Raw genomic sequence first — 19,897 nt, forward strand, 5'->3', positions numbered from 1 at the left:
AAGAGAAGGAGTGGGAGGAAAAACATACAAGTGTATTCACACAGTTTCAATAAGCTCAGATTAAAAAAAAAAAGACATAAAATTACAACCTATCCCCTTTTAGATTTGCAATATTTGGTCATAATACAAAATACAGAAATTATTGTAAATATTTAAAATTGCACTTGAAAGTGGAAAACAAATCATTTGTCTATCAAATTCTTAAGAATTGCTTATTCCCTTCCTTCATGCTACTTGCATTGCCTTAACTGAATGTCTTCATTATGTATGCTTGCTTGCAATGAGGAGTGTTTTTCTCTGTTAACAAACAGGGTCAATTTACCCTTTATTATACAAAACCTAGTCCTTCAGACTGGGGCCTTTACCATCAGTATTTGACTACTGGAGAGCACTCTGTTTTCTTTAAAAATACAGATTATTTTTTTTGTGACTTCTATATTAGCTATGTTAATTCAGAAGGAGTAATTCAGATGAAACCTTTGGTTTTAGATGAAAAGGTCAGATTGTGCTACTTCACAAAATTACTAAATCCTGTTTGATCTGTCCTTCCTCCCAGAAGAGGTTAAACTGAAAATGAATCACAGGCATACTTGGATGAAAACAAATCATTAAAACTAACATGACATCAAGTTGTAGTGAGCCAAACAAGTCATAGCTTACCCTTCAGATTCGGCCTCTGCAAAAACTTCATCCCCATCATCACCCACTCCAGCCTCTGCAGTGGTGGACAGATTGCCAGTAGATGTTGTAACCATTGGAACAGACTGAGAAGCATGCTCTGAAGCATCTGCTGACGCGCTTTCAGTAAAAACTGTCACTGTACAGGAAAGGTAGTTTAATTAACACTGAGTTAGTTTTCATTTCTACATAAAATCTATGGAAATCTTAGGCAGATAAGAATACTCCAGGCATAACAATAAGCACTGTAGCAACAATAAGCTAATTCTTTTCTGGGAAGTCAAGGTTTGCAGCCTTTACTTCAGCCTGCAAATTTCTTGCCACTTACCTGGTGCTGCTACTTGTAATGGTGTTGTGGGAACGCTACGACCACCTGATTCTTCCTCGTGAGCAAGGAATAGTGGGGTTTCATACATGCCTAAACCTGCAAAGCAAAGTTTTAGTGGCAATTAAAATTGCAGCTAAAAAAAACAGATTAACTGCTCTTTTCCTTCTGAACACTTGATGGAACCCAACAATTTGTATTTATATATGGAGATTTATGTTATTTTGTTTTGACTTACTGCAATTAAGTTAAATTAATGCAAGGCTAATTATAATTTATTGAAAGCTAATAACCTTGATGAAAATAACATTACTTATTTTACTTTCATCCTTCTCTTACGCCATTATTTTTCTTCAAAGAAAAGCATACTGTTCCATGCTGACAAGAGATGCAGGGGAAAGGGACTAATTCAGGACAACAACAAGGACAATGCAAACCAAATTGCCTGGCTACCTCTGAGCAGCTGAGGATATGTCCCAAAGATTTCTTTTAGATTTGCTGTTTTCCCCTTATGTTTTAGTAAAGGAAATCTACAGTCAACCGTAAAAATAAAGTTCAAAACCATTCCCTTCACTATTTCACTTCTCTTTACATGAAGTTTCTTGTGTCTAGCAGGCAATGTGTTCTACTTAAAATTTCAGCTTCTCTGCTTCACAAACCCACAGAATCATTCTACATTTTGAACCACATTACAAGGAGAAATGTAGCAGCTTTCAGGAAACACTTTTTCACTTCTTGTTAGTCTTCTCTGCAATTTTAAAAGTTGCAGGTTTCCCGCACCACAAGTAGAAATGCATTTTGCCTGCATTATTTTTTTTTCACTCTAACAACCATGGAAATACAGAAATGGTTTACCTCCTTGTGATGCAAGCTGACCAAGATCAGAATGACTTGAGCTAGTTTGTGGCATATCTTCAGGGGGTCCAAATCTGAATCTAGGAACTCCAGCGACCTGAGGGGAACTATCAAAATAAAGATTTAAGGAATTTTGCAGGAATTTGAGGAGAGGACAACATTTTAACCAAAACAAGAGAACAAACTATGCATAAGACAGAATTAGTTAACACTGACCATAAAAGTCAGCTCAACTACTGCTAATTAAATAGCAATTAGTTTCTCAAACTTATTTGGACTGTATTCAAAATCAGTAAAACAGTCCTGAAGAGAACAGTCTTTACTTATTCATCCTATGAATTCTCACAATTTTAAGTGGATTGCTAAATGTGTCCAGAACATCCCAAAGCCAAAAATGGGGATAACTTTTCCTGCTTCTACCAGTTATATTAACAGGGTGGGGGGAAGGAGAGTGAAGAGGAGGAAGGAAATTAAATAGAAGAACCTATTTTTTTGCTTCATCTCATCTTAAATCAGTAAGTTACTGTACATTGGAGATTATCTGCCTCCTCATTGGCTAGTAAGTTATGACACACAACTGAAACAATGATCACTTATTTGTAGATGCAGTCATCTATCATAGTATTACCAAGTTTTAGCACATTACTCCAATCACAAATTCATTTCATTTCATTCTCACTCCACTGAAAAATAGATGTTGTGGTGGTTTGGGCTCCCTCTCCCCCTTTACATCTACTTACTGAATGGCTTCTGCAAACCCATCTGTACGATGTGGAACTACAAGAGTTGGTGTACTTGGAACTGTTCTGTCCTCATCATCAAAGAAGTGTTGCTGCTGGGAGAAAAAAACCAAACAAAACCAAAAAGACTGATATGAGAGCCTAACAATGTATTTCCAGTTTCCACTGGAAATTGAAGGTCGGTTTGTTTTTTCACATAGTAAGGCAAAACAAAGCTTTAGTTCTAACAAAATTCTTGTCCAATTTTAGACATCTGAATCTGAGCTGGTTATAGATTGCCCCTTACAGGTGATGAAAAAACCCAAACCGAAATAAAACCCATATACTTGCAAGCCACTCATCTTTCAAAGGATTTTTAGACACCTTATCATGAGATTATTCTTCTATAAAACTGCCATATCCCCCTGTTGACTACAAAGGAATCTTAAGACAACTCATTCATTAACAGATCGGAACCATCTGTATTAATATGGATTGCTGTAAGGTACCTAGCACATGGGATTTTTCACAATGTACCAAGTTATCTGTTCCCTCTTCCCTTGCACTCCATGAGGCATTCTCTTCACCTCCATGTCTTCCTCCCATGTCCTTCAAACTTTTCTCTCTGAAGTACCCATAAGGTCTCTCCCATGTGCTCAGTTATAGTCCAGGCAAAAAGCAGTAGGTACTGAAGTCAGTTCCAAGTAGAAATTGAATGACAGGTACATGCAAGCCAAGCAGTATCAGTAAAATCTGAACTGATGCCTTCAACCTCAGAAATGATACTTTTTTAGTCAGTTGGCCTCTCTCACCTCCCTCACTGAACTCGCATGTGTTCCGTCAAATACAGCTGAAGTTGAATAAAGGGTTAAAAATTAACTGAAGGAGACAGACAGAAAGCATATATTAGCCTTGCTGCTTTAGAATGAGGCTGAAAACATTTACTTTTTCTTTTCCAGTGACATATTCTCTTTAGAAGACTGAGTCTAAAAACATGCCATCAAAACTGCCTTAAACAAAACCAATTCAAACTCTTTTGAAGACCTTTAGCTTCCTGGGAATTTTCTAGTGTTTGCCTTTCATTAATACAGAAATTAACAGGACTAAGATATTTTCTGCAAGACTACAGAAACCACTGCATCCCTGAAGTTAGGATCTAGGCTTCTTTAAAAAGAGAGTTATGAATGTTCCCTCAATGCAGGTTTTTAGCAGTAGACTTTCATGTACTTACCATCCCGCCTATACCAGGAGTTAGCTGAAGTCCACGCCCCACAGACTGTCTTCGAGTCATCTGGATTCTCTTTATAGTAAAGAAAAAATGAAGTAGTGCGAATACTTTCCTGGAATTCTAGTAACATAAAATTGTTCAGAGCCAGGGACAGTGGCTAAATGAGTAAGTGTAACAATTACATGTCTGTGCAAAACACTACTTAGTACAGCATCATGCCAAGTTAAATAGACCATAGCAGCAGCTACTTTACATCTTATATCTGTTGCCTGGTTGTCCTGGGTTCAGCAGTAGCAGTCATTTTTCTCCTTCTTAGTAGCTGGTGCAGTGCTGTGGTTTTGACTTTCAGACTGAGAACAACGCTAATAACACTGATGTTTTTAGATGTTGCTCAGTAATGTTTACTCTGACCAAGGACTTTCTGAGTCTCATGCTCTGCCAGGGAGGAGAGGAAGCCAGGAGGAAGCAGAGACAGGGCACCTGACCCAAACTAGCTAAAGATGTATTCCATACCACAGCACGTCATGCCGAGTATACAAACTGGGGGCAGTTACCCAGAAGGGCTAGATCACTGCTCGGGTCAGGCTGGGTATCAAGTCAGTGGGTGGTGAGGTGTTGTATTCTCTTCCCTTGTTATTTCCCTTATCATTATTATTATTGGTGGCAGCAGTAGTGATTTGTGTTATACCTTAGTTACTGGACTGTTCTTATCTCAACCGGTGGGAGTTACATTCTTTCAATTCTCCTCCCCATCCCGCCGGGAGCAGGAGGGAGTGAGCGAGTGGCTGTGTGGTTCTGGGCTGCCAGCTGGGCTTAAACCATGAGAGTGGTCTAACCATGAAAGGGAATCACGTAGGTTTAAATTCTGACTTTAATATTTTACTCAACTTTCTATTGAGGACAGAAAACTTCAGCACAGAAATACTGCAGCCCCAAGCCTCAAACCAAGTTAATGGTAAAGGGTAAGTCCAGTCAGCGTACTTTAGCAAAAATCATGGGATGCTTTAATTTACAAAATATGTAGGTCTATGTCAAAGCATAATCTTGGGTCTGACACTGACTGACTCAGGACTGATAAGGTTTATCTTAGAAATGAATGGCAACATTCCTTTGTACAATCTGCACTGGGGCAGAGACTAATAAAACCCCTTGCTAATCTGTCTGAGTTACAATCTATTCAAGAACAGCATTTGTAGTGGAAATGCCAGCAGTCACTGACTGAAATAACACTGGTATAATAATTTCAATATACAAATCCACAATGAGCGCCTTACTGCCTTTCATGTTCCCTGACTAGCCATAATTTGCAGGATGAGACATGTTAAGTCAGTTTCCTCAGCTACCATTTTTCAGGATATATGTATATGTATGTAAATATATGTAATCTACTTTTACAATAAGCAGAATACTTGGATTTTACTTAGAAAGAAATCATACAGTAACTAAAGTCTTCTGACTGCTAGAGATAGTTTATACCTGTACTGGGGGACCCAGTTCTTGAGGAGGAGCATGAATAGTCAGTCGTGGGGGCAGCGGATGTGGCGGTCTGCGTGGTGACTGTGGGGGCCGAGGGGCTTGTCTCTCTGAGGCAGATGATGGCTGCTGTTCTCTTGAACTTTCATGAGGAAAAGTGGACTCCGCAGCACTTGTACTCCCTTCTCCTAAAACACACAGGAATATACAGGTATAAACCCATGTCCTCCAAATACCATGAAAGCAAGCCTTCAAATTCTGCTACCACATTAACAGAAATGCTCTTACCCTTGCAAGAGTGGGGACAGCTCAGTAACTGTTTTTTAAAATCATTTAAGAGAGGACTTGTGCCTACTACATCAACACTATCACCAAAACAAACTACTGAATACTCAAGTGCTGATTGAGAGAGATGAATCTACTGAGCTATTAACAGCAGTTTCCACACCAAACAGAGCTTGCAGGATTTTCAAAGGAGTGTAGAATAAATTCAGAATGGAGCATTTCAAAAGAATCTACTTCTCAGGTTAAAATGGTCTTTAGCATTTTCCCTTATGTTCTTACTTTTACATGAGTATTTTAACACCTGTAAAACAATTCTACATTTTCCCCCTTTGAAAAAACAAAGTTTGAAGAAACATGGAATAGCCATACCACTGTTTTGAGAATCTGCTGCCCTCTGATTGCTTTCACCTCCTCCCATGCTTTCCTCAGTTTCTGTTCCAGGATCTGTACCATCAGCACCCTAAAAACCCCACATAAATATAATATGACTTAGCACTAAACAACTTGGAGGCTGTAAAGAGAATATAAAAGCAGTACAAGAGTATTCAGAAAGTAAACAAAGTAAAATATATGAAAATCTTAAAATATTTCTGCTAATATCTGCAAAATCAGACAAATGTATACAACTGTGACATTTCAGAAGTTTTATGTATCTATACATGCACGAATGTGAAGTACACAGCCATCGTCATTTTATAACAGACAATGACATATCCAGCTTTTGAAGAAACTGCCTTACTAGCTTGGCAACTAACAGTATTTGTGGCTGGCTCCTGTACTTCGTGTTTTCATTCTGTTCTCAAACATTAAAAGTTGATTTTTCTCATGAATACACCAGTTATAACAGAAATTAATATCACCTACTAGCAGCCTCACATCTCTGTGATGAATTCACACTAAGATTTTCTTTCAAGTATCCAGAACTGTGCAGATGCATAACACCACCAATTTATTCCAAGAAATGTAGCAAGCTAGAAATAAAAAGTATAAATCTCACCTCAGCATCATCTGCTTCATATCCGTCATTACCATCAGCACTACCAGTTCCTTCATTACTGTCATCACCTTCATCTCCCATTCCTGTGTCTTCATCATCATCCTCATCTTCCTCTTCCTCATCCTCATAGTCCTATAGGACCATAAAAAAAGCCGTAAGGAAGCGTGGCTATTAGGATAGTGGAAAAATTTCAGATCTTGAAGTGGCACACTTCACGTTGTGGTACACAGACCATGTCCGTCTGTGGCTCTCTTTTGAAGATGTTCAACATTTATTAACCACAGTGTACTTGTACATATTTACTGATTGCTGTGGTAGGTTTACCTTGGCTGGGTGTCAGATGCACCCAGCCACTGCCTCACTCCCTCTTCAACAGGACAAGGGTGAAAAGTAAGATGGAAAAGCTTGAGGATCAAGACGAAGGCAGGCAGATCACTTACCAATTACCATTACAGGTAAAAACTGACTCAAGTCAAGGAAAATTAATGTGTTACCAATTAAAAAATAGAGAAACAGACTAGAACACCTTCCCGCCATCCCTTCTTCCCAAGCTCAACTTTACTCTCTCCTTCCTATCTCCTATTCCTCCTCCTCCACCCCAAGGAGGGCAAAGGGGACAAGGAATGGTGGGTTGTGGTCATTCCACAACAGTTTCTTTCAGCTACCCCTTTCTCCTCCAGTGTGGATCTTCTCTACAGACTGCAGTCCTTCAAGAACTACTCCAGCAGTGGGTCCTACCCACTGAATGGCTGCAATTCATCAGGATAAATGTGCCCCCGGCACTGGCTCCTCTCCATGGGCAACAGTTCCTGGCAGTAAAGCCTACTCCTGCATGGGCTGCAGTTTCCTTCAAGGAATATACTGCTCTCCACAGGCTGCAGAGAAATATCTGCTCGACTGTGGTCTCTTCCACTGCAAGAAGTATCTGCTTCAATGACTGGAGCACCTTCTTCCCCTCATTCTTCTCTGACCTTGGTTTTTCCAGGATTGTTTCTCACACTCCCTCCCCCTCCTCACACTAACACTGCCATGCAGTGTTTTAGCCTTTCTTTATATGTGTTTTCCGCAGCTGATGGGCTCAGCTGTGTCCTGCAGTGGGGCCACTTCAGAGCCAGCAGAAAGAGGCTGTGTCTGGCACAGAGCAGCCTTCAGCCTGTCCTCACAGAGGCCACCCTTGTATGTTGAACAGTCATAGATAATCTAGATGCACCAGAGAATTAAAATAAATAATAATAAACAGAAGTTGAATTAGCAACACTAAGTTCAGGCTACATAAATACAGACTATTTTTAAAAAATAAAAAAAAAAAAGAAAGAAATTGGTTAAACAGTCCTTCCAGATGAGTTTTACATCTGATCAAAAATCATACCTAAAGCAGTTCAGAAATAAATTCCATAATATACATACTTCCTGCTCGCCTTCGTTTTCTTCATCATCATCATCATCATCATCACTATCAATGACAATGACATCATCTCTTTTCGACTGACCATCCTGAGATGAAGTAGTATTTTGCTGATCTGACTGAAGAGGTCCAAGATCTATCGGGATAGACTGGGAAGTTTCTTCACTATCCTCCATGGTAACGTACTCTCCGTGTGTAACACCCTGTAAAAGATAAATTGCCAGAAGAAACAAAATGAAATGCAGCATATACAATTCTTAAAATGTTTTTCAGGGAAGCATCCATTTTATTTCTAAAAGATTCTTGTTTCCATTCCTATTTCTCAACCTCGACCTAATGGAGGCCTGCTGTACAACACAAACATATTTTGTCCTTCATTTTCAAATCTCATCTGGGATGGGTGACACCATTAAGAGTACTGTATTCATATATGATGCATTTGCTTGCGCATCCATAAGCAGCTGCTGCCTCAATGTTTACTCATCTTTAAAAAGTTTTAAATGGTTTCCACTGGAAACCTGCAGGATCTGATTTAAGATTTCACTTCTAAAAATGGGGAGTGGGGGAGAAGGATAGGAGCTATTTCTGCTGAAATGAAGATCGTACTATTTTCAAAATATGCTTACTTCACCAATTGAGTCTTGTGAGTCTTGATTGTATGTTTGAGCTTCAACCTCGCCATCAGTGCTCTCTTCTGCTGTCACTTCCTCCTGAAAGAACATGCATTTTTCTTGTTTAAAACACTCCATTAGCCCTACAGTTTGGTTCTTCAACACACCATTTTTTTTTTTACTTAAAAAAAAATTAAAAAAAAAAAAACCAATAAAAACTCTTTACACAGAAAGATCATGGGCAAAATTTTGTTCCTGTTTTACTATTATTCCTTAGCTCTGCTTTTATCTAGCATGTCATTTTTCTCTTTCCTGGAGAAATGCCATTTGCCCATTCAGCCCACTGGGCCTCAGTATCTCCAAATCTTTTCAGGACCATAAAAGAACCCTTAAAGTTTCATATTCCACCTTCATCCTCTCAGCTAATTAAGTGACAATGTTCTGAGACAATTTTGCTCCCTTTTTTGCTATGCAACATCCCTCTTGTACAGTTAATAGAAAACCTTTGACTTCCTTAACATTATTCAGGAGTTGCCTGCTTGAGGTTCTGTCTTAAGTTCATTCCTTCCTTGCAGGACATCTCAATTGTCTCACAGCAACAACTCTGCATGCATCTCCTGTAAGCTTTTACATGGAACTCATCTTTGCTTCATGGCATGCCCTCAAGTATGCTGCATTCTATTCCAGAGTAACTGTAGATAATGGCCTTCCAGACCACACTGGAAAATATTTTAACATTTTCCTCCTCAGTTCCAGGATACGGCCCTCTCTTTTCCATCCTACATTTCACCAAGATTTACATCACTCACTGCAACTGGCATAACCTCTGCCTTTCATGATACCTGAACATAATTGCTTCCTCCCCAATAGATTAAAGTCATGTTAAGAATTAACTGACTTGCTCTTCCCATTAAAATCTTCCAAAGGGACAGATTAAGTAGCAGCACTTTATGTTCTTGCAAACCTCTGGTCCAACTCTCTGTATGTTTCTCAGTTTCTTTGGAAGAGGAACATCCACTGTTTCCTCTGAAATTTGGTCTGAGTTTTCCACAGTGTTATCCTCCTCTTCCTCTCGTGGACGTTTAGACAGTGAAGAACTTGGGGTAGCTGAAACTTAAAAAAGCCTCCCAATTATTTTCAGAACAAAAACCATACAAAACAGAGTATCAAAAGTTGTTTTTTGACTCTGGAAGATCACTTCTTTTTCTGCATTGAATAACAAATGGAATTAGAAAGAATCATCTTGTGCCATTTTCTGGGACATAAAAACAGCAGCCCCTTTTCTTATAAGTCTTATACTCTTGGGACTTAGATTCACAGCCTAATTAACCCCAAACATAATCTTGGGGGTACAACTAAAATATTTTTTCCAACATCTTTGCCTCTGACAAGTGCACCTAAAAGTTGAACAGAGCATCAGCTGGGAAACAAACAAACTAGCAAAAAAGCAGTTTACTGAAGTGTATTCTGGGGAATAACATTCTACACCAAAATCGACACTGTGTAGGAGAAACAAATATGCAACACTGTATCACACTGAGTAGCTTTAGAATTTTTCTCTGTATGTTGTATTCCAGCTTAAGTAGCTTATTTGTGCTTCCTCATGACCTGGCTCTAACACTACCATAGTTTCAGAGGCAGCAAGGTTTAGTGCATTACATCCCAATGCTGCCCTGGATAGATAAGCAAACATGAGGTTTTAGTTTTGTATTTTAAGGAATGCAGCAACAACAGCATTTCAGAGGTACCATTTCTGAAAGTTCAGGAAAGGAGCCTAACCCCAGAAGTCTGTAAAATCTACAATAAATTAAGGGGGGGAAAGAAACCCAAAACCCCAGAAGAGCAAATTCTTTTTCTGAAGTTAGGCCTGGTTTGACAAGGGTCCTAACAGAGCTACTTAAAATGAATTATTCAGAAAGGTAGGCCTATAAAATAAAACCAACCTGTGCCAAACACTGCTGTAGAAGTGGAGGGCCTCTCTATCTGAGAGCTCTGTACAACTTCTACTATGGTGGGGGATGGCTCCTGATTAGCAGGCTCAATCTGAGGATGACTTTGCTGAGTGGGCTGCACAAAAGCAGTCGCCTGTGTCTGCTGCTGAACAGTCAAGATGGGCTGAGAGAGAGATGTCTGAACATTAGGACTGGTGGAACGCACAGACCCACTAGCACTGCCAAAGACTGGAACGTGCTCCACAGGTCCTTCTGATTGCATAGCTGAAAGGCAAACAGTAGCATATTCAACTGTCTTCATATTATCTAGTACAGTTCACATTTCAGAATGCCTTAATTAAGCTGATTTAATGTGTTGCAAATTGAGTTAACATTAATTATACCCATCCTCAACTGAGGAATCATGAACTTTGTTGCAAGAGAAATGGTCACAACAGTGCAATACTGGAAGAGATGCAGGAACAAGAAAACTATCTGAGGTACGTTCAAACTAATAATTACCAAGATTTCAAAGCAAAGATAGCATTTATGATTGCTGTAGATCCTTATACTATACTAAAATGCTTACCTTCCTGAGTCTCCACCTGTGTTGTAGGCATAACTGTGGCTGTTGGTGTAGTGGTAGGATTAGTGACAGTAGCAGGAGTAACCATTGGACGGATACTGGCTCGTGGAGTAGACTTATTCCCAGCCATTGCAGCAGCAGTCACTTTACTTGGAGTTGACACAACAGGAGTTGGTTTAATATTTGCTGTTGGTGGATCTGAAGTGCTAGCACTGAAAAAGAGAATATTGTTTTCATGGTGGTAGTGCAGAAAGCAAATGTTAAAAATACCAAATGTGAATATATTACTGCAGTCACAAATACTGATTTTTAAAGGCTTAAAATTTAAAAGCCTGGCAAGGGAATCATGAATTATCTTCCCAAATTTGTTTACAGATTAAAAAGAAAAACAGACACACTATGCCATCAGTAGCAATTTGTCCAGCTTACAGGTTTGACACATTTCTTCAAAGGTAATCAACTAGAAATCTGTAAGCAGATCAAAAGGAGCAGTGCACAGCTTACACTATTAGCTGTGCTGGGTCCTTATTACAGTGAGTAATACATCTTACATTAGAACTGATTCACTCAATACAGAGCAACATCATCTCCTGGTTGAGACAAAGATCAGCCAAATTTTAGGAGGCATCTTTGAAAGCCTTGCTTTCAAAAGGATGCTACCATAAAAACTGAATGGGAATTTGTTATTTAAACTTAGTAATACAATAAAATTTAGCACTTAATCATTTGACTGTTTTATCTGTTGTTAGAGCTGCCATCTACGTAGTCCATTTCTTATGTCTGAGATTCTTGCACACGGAAGATCCCACCCCAAAACAAAAATGCTTAAAGGTAAAACTGTACAACTTCAAGAACCCTGAAGCTGGAAAACATTTAAAAAACATGCTTCATGTTTCCTAGACACGGTATCCCTGGTGGTTAATAAGACAATTTAATAGCTTAAAAGCTTTATTGATTAGCTGTAGCTGAGAAAACAGAAGTAACAATTACATCAATCAGCATCTTCAAAGTTGCTTAAGAAAAATTGCAGAAAGCCAGTGGTTTACTAAAAAGAAGAGCAACTGGTAAAGACAAAACCAAGAAATGCCAACCACAGAAAAGTCTGCAAAACCCCCAAACCCTTCAACTCACATTCCTCTTTCACCTGAAGCTGGAGTAGACTTGAGTGAGATTTGCCTCTGCTGTTCTGGGACCTATTAAGTGAGAAACAGACTTATCATGCCATATACAAACAAAACAGAGCACGCAATCTGGTAAAATACTGCAGCAACATCTTTAATAACAATCGTTTCTCTAGCAGACTTGTTAGAATACCTAGTCAGACTCTGTGGTTATTACAAATTCTCCAAAACAAATTATACCAGTCATACCAAGAATTTAAACCAATTCAGTAATTGAGACAAGAGCAACTAGAGACCATTATACTGAATGCATGGATAAAAATACAAAAACGCAGGGCAGAGTGCAAACAGTTCAGTTGGCTGATTCACAATGACTGATACAACGTTATGCTTGTTAGCACTGGGAATTCTGACTATGGCAGGAAATGAGTTTTAAATTAAGTTCTGAACCCCTGCTAAAAGCCAACTTGTGCATTTCCAAAACCAGGGGACAGTGGAACCTGAATAAGCGCAGTTTGTTGAGCTCATAGTTAAAGTGTTGGGAGTCCTAAAATAAGAATTTCCATTTGCTATTCAGGATGCTTAGAGAAAACAGCTTCACGTAAAGTAGTCCTGAGCTTTAACTACTGTACACACACAAGTTGGACAGTGGTGCTTGAGTGACACCTACAAGCAATGTAGTCAACTTGTAGTTACAAGCTACAGATTCTCATTCAGCCATGAGACATGCAGCTGTTTTTTCTCTCACACAGCTAGCTAAAAGGATTTTGTACCTTGTTTGTAGACTCTGGTGGCTCATCTCGCTGTTCATGGTGTCGCTCTTGCTGCTCTCTAAGCTCTCTTTCTAGACGGCAAATTCGACCTTCATACTGTGATTTAAGTGCACTCATCCGCACTTCCAATTCAGTCTTCTGCTCTTCTAATGAGCTGCTCTTTTGCTTCCACTCTTCATTTTCTTTTGTTAGCTGTTCTTTTGTACCTAATTAAATAGGAAAGAACTCAGTCCTGCCACTGTGAAGCTGCCTACTGACTTTCTGCATGCCGAATACCTGGCTGTTCTAATACATTAATAAAGTATTTTGAAATCTTAAAATGATTTAGCTATCAACAGAGTATTTGGAGGTAATTTTAACTTTCACATGCCATTTTTATATTTAATTACAATTAAATAAAAATAAAATAATAATGCAATAAATAAACAAAAAGTAGTAGACACAAAAGAACAAGATGCTTTCAGCAAGCTCTGACACCATCATTTCTCTCAACATCAATTAAAAATAAGGAGGCAATATGTTTTGCACCTGTACATTTAGGGAAGACAAGAGGGAAGGGAAGGAAAGAGTTACCTGAGCTGTTAGTAGGGTCAGTCTGCTCTAATCAACAGAAGGATAACAAATGGGTGTTATCAAGCTGGCTTGCGAAAACTAAGCAAAACTTTTTTTACCTCCAGTGTACAGTTCGGTACACGCTTTCATAATCTCCTGAAGGAATCAGAATTTACTTTTTTAGAACAATTCCTATAACATCTGAACTAGAAAAAACTTTTAACTAAATACGAATTAAGCCATATTTTTGTATTTAGCATCCTGTCTAAACACTTTTCTATAGGATAAATCAAAAAACAAACTGAAGACAACATCTTAAGGACAGAAAAAAAACATATTATACCAGCTAACTGTGCAATTTTCTGCTTGGCGGCAAGCAATGTCTTCCTAGTTTTCTCTTCCTTCTCGGTGATCTGTTGCCTGAGCTGTTCTTCCTGTGTAGTCTTCTCTTGCAGATCTTGATGAAAACGAGCAAGTTCTGATTGTAGCTGTATTATCTGCTCCTGAAGATTTCTAACTTCAGCTTCCTTTTCTGCTATAGACTAGAGAGAAAGCAAGAGAAAGACTGAAAGAGAGAAGTTGCAACTATTGGCCATAACTAGCTACTTCAGCAAACAACGCCCAAGGACCTAGTATTAGCTGGACACTGTATTAAGGTTCAAAGGCTTCTAATCAACAACAGAGGAGTCCAGTCCTCCCTGAAAGTAATAGCTGAGAGAATAGCATTCTCCTTCCCACTTATTCATTCCAAGAAATAATGTGAGAGACTCTACACACAGGATTTAAACTAGGTTTAAGGCCCCTCTCCCAAGGTTGAGGCACAAATAGGTTAACTCACATATTTCTGCGCATAAATGTACACACTCACAGTAAAACACCCTCACATTCGTCGGTTATGCATTTAAGATTGCAGTAGAATACAATACTCTGAAATTGTTCACTGTTCTTAGCTTGTTCACTCTGATCTCACCTTTTGTAAGCTTTCAACCTGAGTCTCCAAAGTCTTTGTCTTCACTTCAGCTTGACTGAGAGTGTCTTTCAGCTCTTGCACTTCCTGCAGAGAAACCTGTTCTTCTTCTTGTTCTACAAAAGACTGAGTTGATGCTTCAGCGACCATCTGAAATATATCAAGGGGTATCGGGCAAAAGGGTACTATCTGATTAGAATGTAATTTTTTTCAGAAGTTTCTTTTGCATGCAAATTGATAGTTCAAAAAGTTCAGGGCAAAACCCAGGAATTCTACTAACCATAAAGTTAAGAATACTGCAAATTATTAAGTTGATACGCAGCTTCTGTTTCATAGCAGCTTGAGCTAACAGCAGAATAAATGGCATCATTTTCTGCTTTTCTCTTCACAGGTAAGTATTCGTACAATATTATACTAATGAAATGTGAAGATCATTAGTTAGATTATATAGATAGATTATATATGACTAAATGAAAACATGTATTTTTTTAATAAGCTTTTTCTTCGCTAAGAAATTCCATTTACCTTATCATGCTGTGCTTTCAGCTCCTCATATTGAGTCTTGTACCTGCGACCAATTTTCTTGACCTGTGTTATTGTTTTCACTTTTTCTTGTATGTCAGCCACTTTAGCATCTAGCTCTTTCTGCAAAGCATCCTTTTCTGTTCTTATTTTAGTTACTTCATCCTTAAGACTCTGAACAAGGTTCTGGCTTGTAGTCAAGGATGCATTAGTTCTAAACAAGAGATTAGAGGAAGATGCAAATGAGATGTTTGAAATAACACATTTCAATATTTCTTTTATGTGATATCACAGGCATTATCTGTAGTGAATTATGTTTTCTAGGATTTTGCAGTACAAACGACGATTTGTAGAATACACGTTACTTTACAATACATTAGAATAAGTTCAGCTAAGACAGCTTCTGAACAATTCTGACAATTTTGCTTGCATATTACCAAGGTACAGTAAGAATATCAAAGGTTTCGTAGTTCCATGGAGACAGTGAAGAAATTACAATTGCACATACAACCTTATTTAAACTATTTTGCTTTGCACAGAACTTGTTAGTAATTGATTCATACCACACCTGGCTATTTCTGCTTTAAGCCTGCCTGTTTCTTCACTCATTTGTTGTATACGCTTTGTGTTTGCCTCCTTCTCTGACAGCAGCTTCCGATACTCTTCGAGATCTGTGTCCTTCTGTTGACTTAATAAATGCTGAAAGGTTGAGAAAATAGTTTGCACTTTTGTAAGACGATTATACAGCTATACCTAGAAAATGTCTTTGAATTAGAGCTACTGCTTTCGCATTTTGATTTGGAATGTCTGTGAATCAGAATAGCCTATTTTGAAGCTGCATAATCAATGCTTTATAATTCAAATACATTTCTTGAGTCACTGTTGTTGTTTTTAAGAATATTTAGAATAATTTTTTTTTTTAGTTACTTCATTTTCCCCTCAACTTCTCTTTGAAAACATGCATTCTCCACCTGAGTCCGGGCTTTCCACCGTTTGACATCTTCTTCCAACAGCTTTTTCTCCGCCTGCAACATTCCACTTTTCTCACTCAGTTCAGCATTAGACTCCTGCAGAGGTAGAATGTCTGCCTCAAGCTTGCGTACCTGAAAAAAAAACAACAGGAGAACTCTCCAGATCTTTTGAAACTGAAGGAAATAGAATATGGTAGGCCTTGAACAAGGATAGTAAAGAGGGCCAGAGAGAGCAAAATCAACCCTCAAGAAGCCTGATAAAGCTTCTTTTCCAACTCTCTGCCTTTCAGTGGCCAGCCGGGGGCAGGGAGAAGGACACGGAGCAAGAGCAGGGGATAATCCTACAGAGAGGAAAAAAGTACACGTACAACTTCACAATCTTAGATTCTCACTCTTTGTACTCTGATACAGGAAACAGATTATTAATTACATGTTAGAAGCCAAGCAACACTGCACTGGATTCCATTCCACTGGTGCGCAGAAACATGAAGAGACAATATCTTCCCTTTAAACTCCTAATAAAGCTGTGGTCTGCTTTATACCTATTCCTCTGCCACTTAAATTTATCTGCTGATAATATATCCCTGTTACTGGTATACATCTAGGCAAGGATAAAACCTGATTCATTTAAATGAAACTGAACTTAAAACTTTCCAGTGTTCTAGGTGGACCTATGTCTTCTAAAATTCTAAAGGGAAAAACTTCCCCATTTGTGTATGACATACAGGAATAACGACACTCTAAATCATGTACTTATTGTAATTAGCAATAATATATCCAGACACTAACTCATCAGCTTGAATATCTAAAAAATTTACATGAACTTCAGCACTAACCTTTGCTTGAATTTGTTGTAGCTCTTGTTCTAGCCTCTCCTTCTCTTCTCTTAGCATCTTGTTGGTCTCTATCAGGACATTCATGGTCTCAGTTTTTTTCATTAATTCTTCATGCTGTGCAATGGTTTTTGCTGTTACCTTTTGAGAAGATTTAACTCAATCATTTGTTTTGCTTGCACGTGCATATATACTTATCTGGATCTGGTGTAACACCACCTTGGAAAGCTAGTCTGGCCTTCATTATCTCACATGTACATCAAAACAAGTAAATATCACTTAAGAAATGGGGGATAGGGAAAAAAATTGAGAGAAAGTATCTTTATTTTCCCTATTTATCCAATTTTGGAATTGTCACACTGCTTCACAGGACTCAGAAAAAGATTCTCCACTTGGCGATATAGCAACCCAGTTTAAAAGCTCCCAATTCTTCCAAAATTTCATTTCCGGGTACAGGCGGCAAAGATAAAGACCAGAAGATACAGAACAGCCCTCTCTACTTCTTGAATTCATAAGCAATAATACCCAACCATACCTGCACCTTCTCCCTCTCAGCATTGAGACTGTCTTGCAGCTCCTGGAGTTCCCTTTCCAGGTGCTCCACCCTCTGACGATAACGCAAACTCTCCACCTGGGCCACCTCAAATCTAGTTTCTGCAATCTCCTTTTCTCGACGTATAAATCTGCAGTGCAAAAATAAACAATACATCATGTCAATGAAAATGCAAGACAAAACATTTTAAGTTGAAGGATCTTTTATCTGTAGGTCTACTGAGTATAGAAATTGGTTCACAAAGATAAAAAAATCCTAGATAAATCCTCTTGAAAATCTACATAAACCCGCCAAAAAACACAATGAGAAAAAAATCACCTCTATGAAACTTTCTTGCCAATCACATTTGCTAAAATTTGATTTAGTTTCCTGTCGTAATTGACTCACAGTTTTTTCCTACAAGTAGAAAGAAATCTCCTGTATTGTTACTGATGTAGTACAACCACCTACTGCCTAGCAAAAAAGTGCTAAAATATTATATGTTATCAATCACAGAATACCAGATTGGAAGGAACCTCAAGGGAAATATAGAATACCATGTTGAAAGGGACCTTCAAATATAAAGTAATACAGAAATATTAAATTTGGCAACTCATTTGCACTCACTGAGGGAAGGAGCCCAGAGATAAATTTACCTAAGAATTTCTAAGATCTGTTCCTGGGATTTGCCTTCTTCATTGAGAGAAACATTTACTGCAGTTGGCATGGCTTCTTTCATAGAAGTCACCATCTTATCACTCAGACTTTCCAACTGTTCGTGTAATAATCTATTTTGTTTTTCCAAATCTTCACAGCGGGATGCAAGTTTTGAAGCTTCATCCTACAACAAAATTGTTCAGCAGATGTGAAGCCTGTGGCTGAATTTCTGTTAATTAAAAAAAACAGAACACTAAACCCGTAAGAACAATCATACCTTGATCATTCTCTCTCTCTCTTCCCAGGAGGCTTTGAATTCTAACAATTCAGACTCGGCTTTCTGAGCAGCTTCCTCTAGTTGCTGCCTTACCGCTGTGTTCTTGGAAACTTGGTCTTTAATAGCCTGTAATGCTTCAACATCAGCAGCATGAAGCATTAATTCCCGTTCATATTTATTTTGAGCTTCAGAAGCCATCTTTGCCTGAAAAAAAAAATATATAAAAAGACTTTATTACCTTTAATGTTATATTTTTTATATGTACAAAGAAATAACCCCAGACCAGCTTAGAATGTTTCCCTTAAATTATTAAGAAAAATTCGAATTTGAAATAGGTCTTTAGGTGGCCAGAGGTAGCAATTCACTAAAACCACTTAATTACACTCCCTGATCAATTTTTTTACGCAACGAAACAGACCACAGAAACAGTTATCCACTGCATCTTCTGTTTTCTTAAATGTGAGACAAACTGTGCTTGCAGCGCAACTTCGTGTTCAAAGTCAGTTTAGTTCATATTACTACTTTCATCAGGTAGAAAAACAAAGCATTAAATAAGCAGCTGTTCACAAAATAAAGAATGTGCTCTTTCAGCACTTCTCTTGTTTCCAAAAGTCTCTGATTAGCAGTACTACCTTTAAAAAATGTTTTTAGTTCAACTGAGAAACTATCAGTCATTTAAAAAAAAAACAACTATCAGAAGTTTACTACCTCTAGCTAAAATAGCCAAATACTACAAATACTACAAATACAAATACTGCCATACTTGTTCCTGGCAGTCACGTCTGGCTTGCTGTTCATTATTTAAAGCTGTGCTGGCTCTCTGAAGAGCTTCCTGAACTTCCGACTGCACGGTTGACAGACTCTTCTTTAGTTCTGATAGCTACAGTGATGGGGGAGGGAGAAGAACAAAAACAAAACAAAACAAAACAAAACAAGAATAAAACCAACAGTAAACAGCGAAGTATTTTACAGAGTACTGAACACAGCAAGGATTTGAATACAGACCATCAAAAACAATGTAGAACCAAAGAGTGGTTATTTTATTATTTTTAGATTAAAATTAGTATTTTTTTAAGAAAGGGAAATACTTTCAAGATTTTTGACTTAATAATATACAGAACTCTTTCCTGGTAAAAATATATTGCTGTTATTTCAGAGTTGGGCCTGCAGCAATGCTAGCTGCAGTCATCTTGTTTCTTTCAACCTCAATAAAAGCCCAGATATAAACCAGACAAAATAAGGGCATTGCCCACTCTGACTTTAAAAGATGTGCATACTACAAAACTGGTATTGGCTCATGTTTGAAAAAAGGTTTTCTGAAACCTTTCTCGCAGGCTTTTACTCATGTTTTTTTCTACAGACTGCTCAAAGTTCAGCAAGACAGTGACAGCTTTAAATACACAATCACCCTAATGAAGTGGTAGGTTAACGTACTACTCATCCTTACAAACCTCTCACAAATTTAGTTAGCCTCTTGAACATTCTAAAAGATTTAGTTTGTGACACTACAATACTGTGGGAAAAAAAAAAAACAGTTTATGGAATTATGTAAAAGCACATTCTTGTGGACTCCATTCTTGTGAGTTTAAAGGTTGGGGA

At 38.2% G+C, this 19,897-nt stretch overlaps 1 protein-coding gene and 1 long non-coding RNA gene across 4 annotated transcripts in view; one reads left to right on the forward strand and one right to left on the reverse strand.

Annotated features, from left to right (window-relative positions):
• TPR (translocated promoter region, nuclear basket protein) overlaps window positions 1–19,897 on the reverse strand; it is a 41,650-nt gene that overhangs the window by 1,923 nt on the left and 19,830 nt on the right. Inside the window, exons 24-48 of one of the 3 annotated variants that reach the window (XM_057427418.1) lie at window positions 19,062–19,178; window positions 18,299–18,502; window positions 18,021–18,205; window positions 17,368–17,515; window positions 16,836–16,973; window positions 16,000–16,131; window positions 15,597–15,727; window positions 15,032–15,242; window positions 14,510–14,656; window positions 13,883–14,081; window positions 12,988–13,193; window positions 12,225–12,286; window positions 11,097–11,305; window positions 10,520–10,792; window positions 9,541–9,689; window positions 8,592–8,675; window positions 7,968–8,168; window positions 6,561–6,692; window positions 5,936–6,023; window positions 5,282–5,466; window positions 3,809–3,877; window positions 2,599–2,693; window positions 1,859–1,965; window positions 1,007–1,102; window positions 661–817 (exon numbers count right to left, since the gene is read on the reverse strand). In XM_057427418.1, the coding sequence (XP_057283401.1) occupies window positions 661–817; window positions 1,007–1,102; window positions 1,859–1,965; window positions 2,599–2,693; window positions 3,809–3,877; window positions 5,282–5,466; window positions 5,936–6,023; window positions 6,561–6,692; window positions 7,968–8,168; window positions 8,592–8,675; window positions 9,541–9,689; window positions 10,520–10,792; window positions 11,097–11,305; window positions 12,225–12,286; window positions 12,988–13,193; window positions 13,883–14,081; window positions 14,510–14,656; window positions 15,032–15,242; window positions 15,597–15,727; window positions 16,000–16,131; window positions 16,836–16,973; window positions 17,368–17,515; window positions 18,021–18,205; window positions 18,299–18,502; window positions 19,062–19,178 (3,725 nt within the window). Of the gene's footprint in view, window positions 1–660; window positions 818–1,006; window positions 1,103–1,858; window positions 1,966–2,598; window positions 2,694–3,808; window positions 3,878–5,281; window positions 5,467–5,932; window positions 6,024–6,560; window positions 6,693–7,967; window positions 8,169–8,591; window positions 8,676–9,540; window positions 9,690–10,519; window positions 10,793–11,096; window positions 11,306–12,224; window positions 12,287–12,987; window positions 13,194–13,882; window positions 14,082–14,509; window positions 14,657–15,031; window positions 15,243–15,596; window positions 15,728–15,999; window positions 16,132–16,835; window positions 16,974–17,367; window positions 17,516–18,020; window positions 18,206–18,298; window positions 18,503–19,061; window positions 19,179–19,897 lie in introns of all 3 variants that reach the window. The other 2 variants (XM_057427417.1, XM_057427416.1) reach the window with 2 other exon arrangements.
• On the forward strand, window positions 10,952–19,765 carry LOC130608947 (uncharacterized). The gene is made up of 3 exons (XR_008974677.1): window positions 10,952–11,007; window positions 16,290–16,363; window positions 19,659–19,765. It is a non-coding gene; the product is annotated as an uncharacterized LOC130608947 (long non-coding RNA).

This window comes from Pezoporus wallicus, unplaced genomic scaffold, assembly GCF_028554395.1.
Source record: "Pezoporus wallicus isolate ANWC-B61680 ecotype Strahan unplaced genomic scaffold, APGP_CSIRO_Pwel_v1 scaffold_7107, whole genome shotgun sequence".
NCBI lineage: Eukaryota > Metazoa > Chordata > Aves > Psittaciformes > Psittacidae > Pezoporus > Pezoporus wallicus.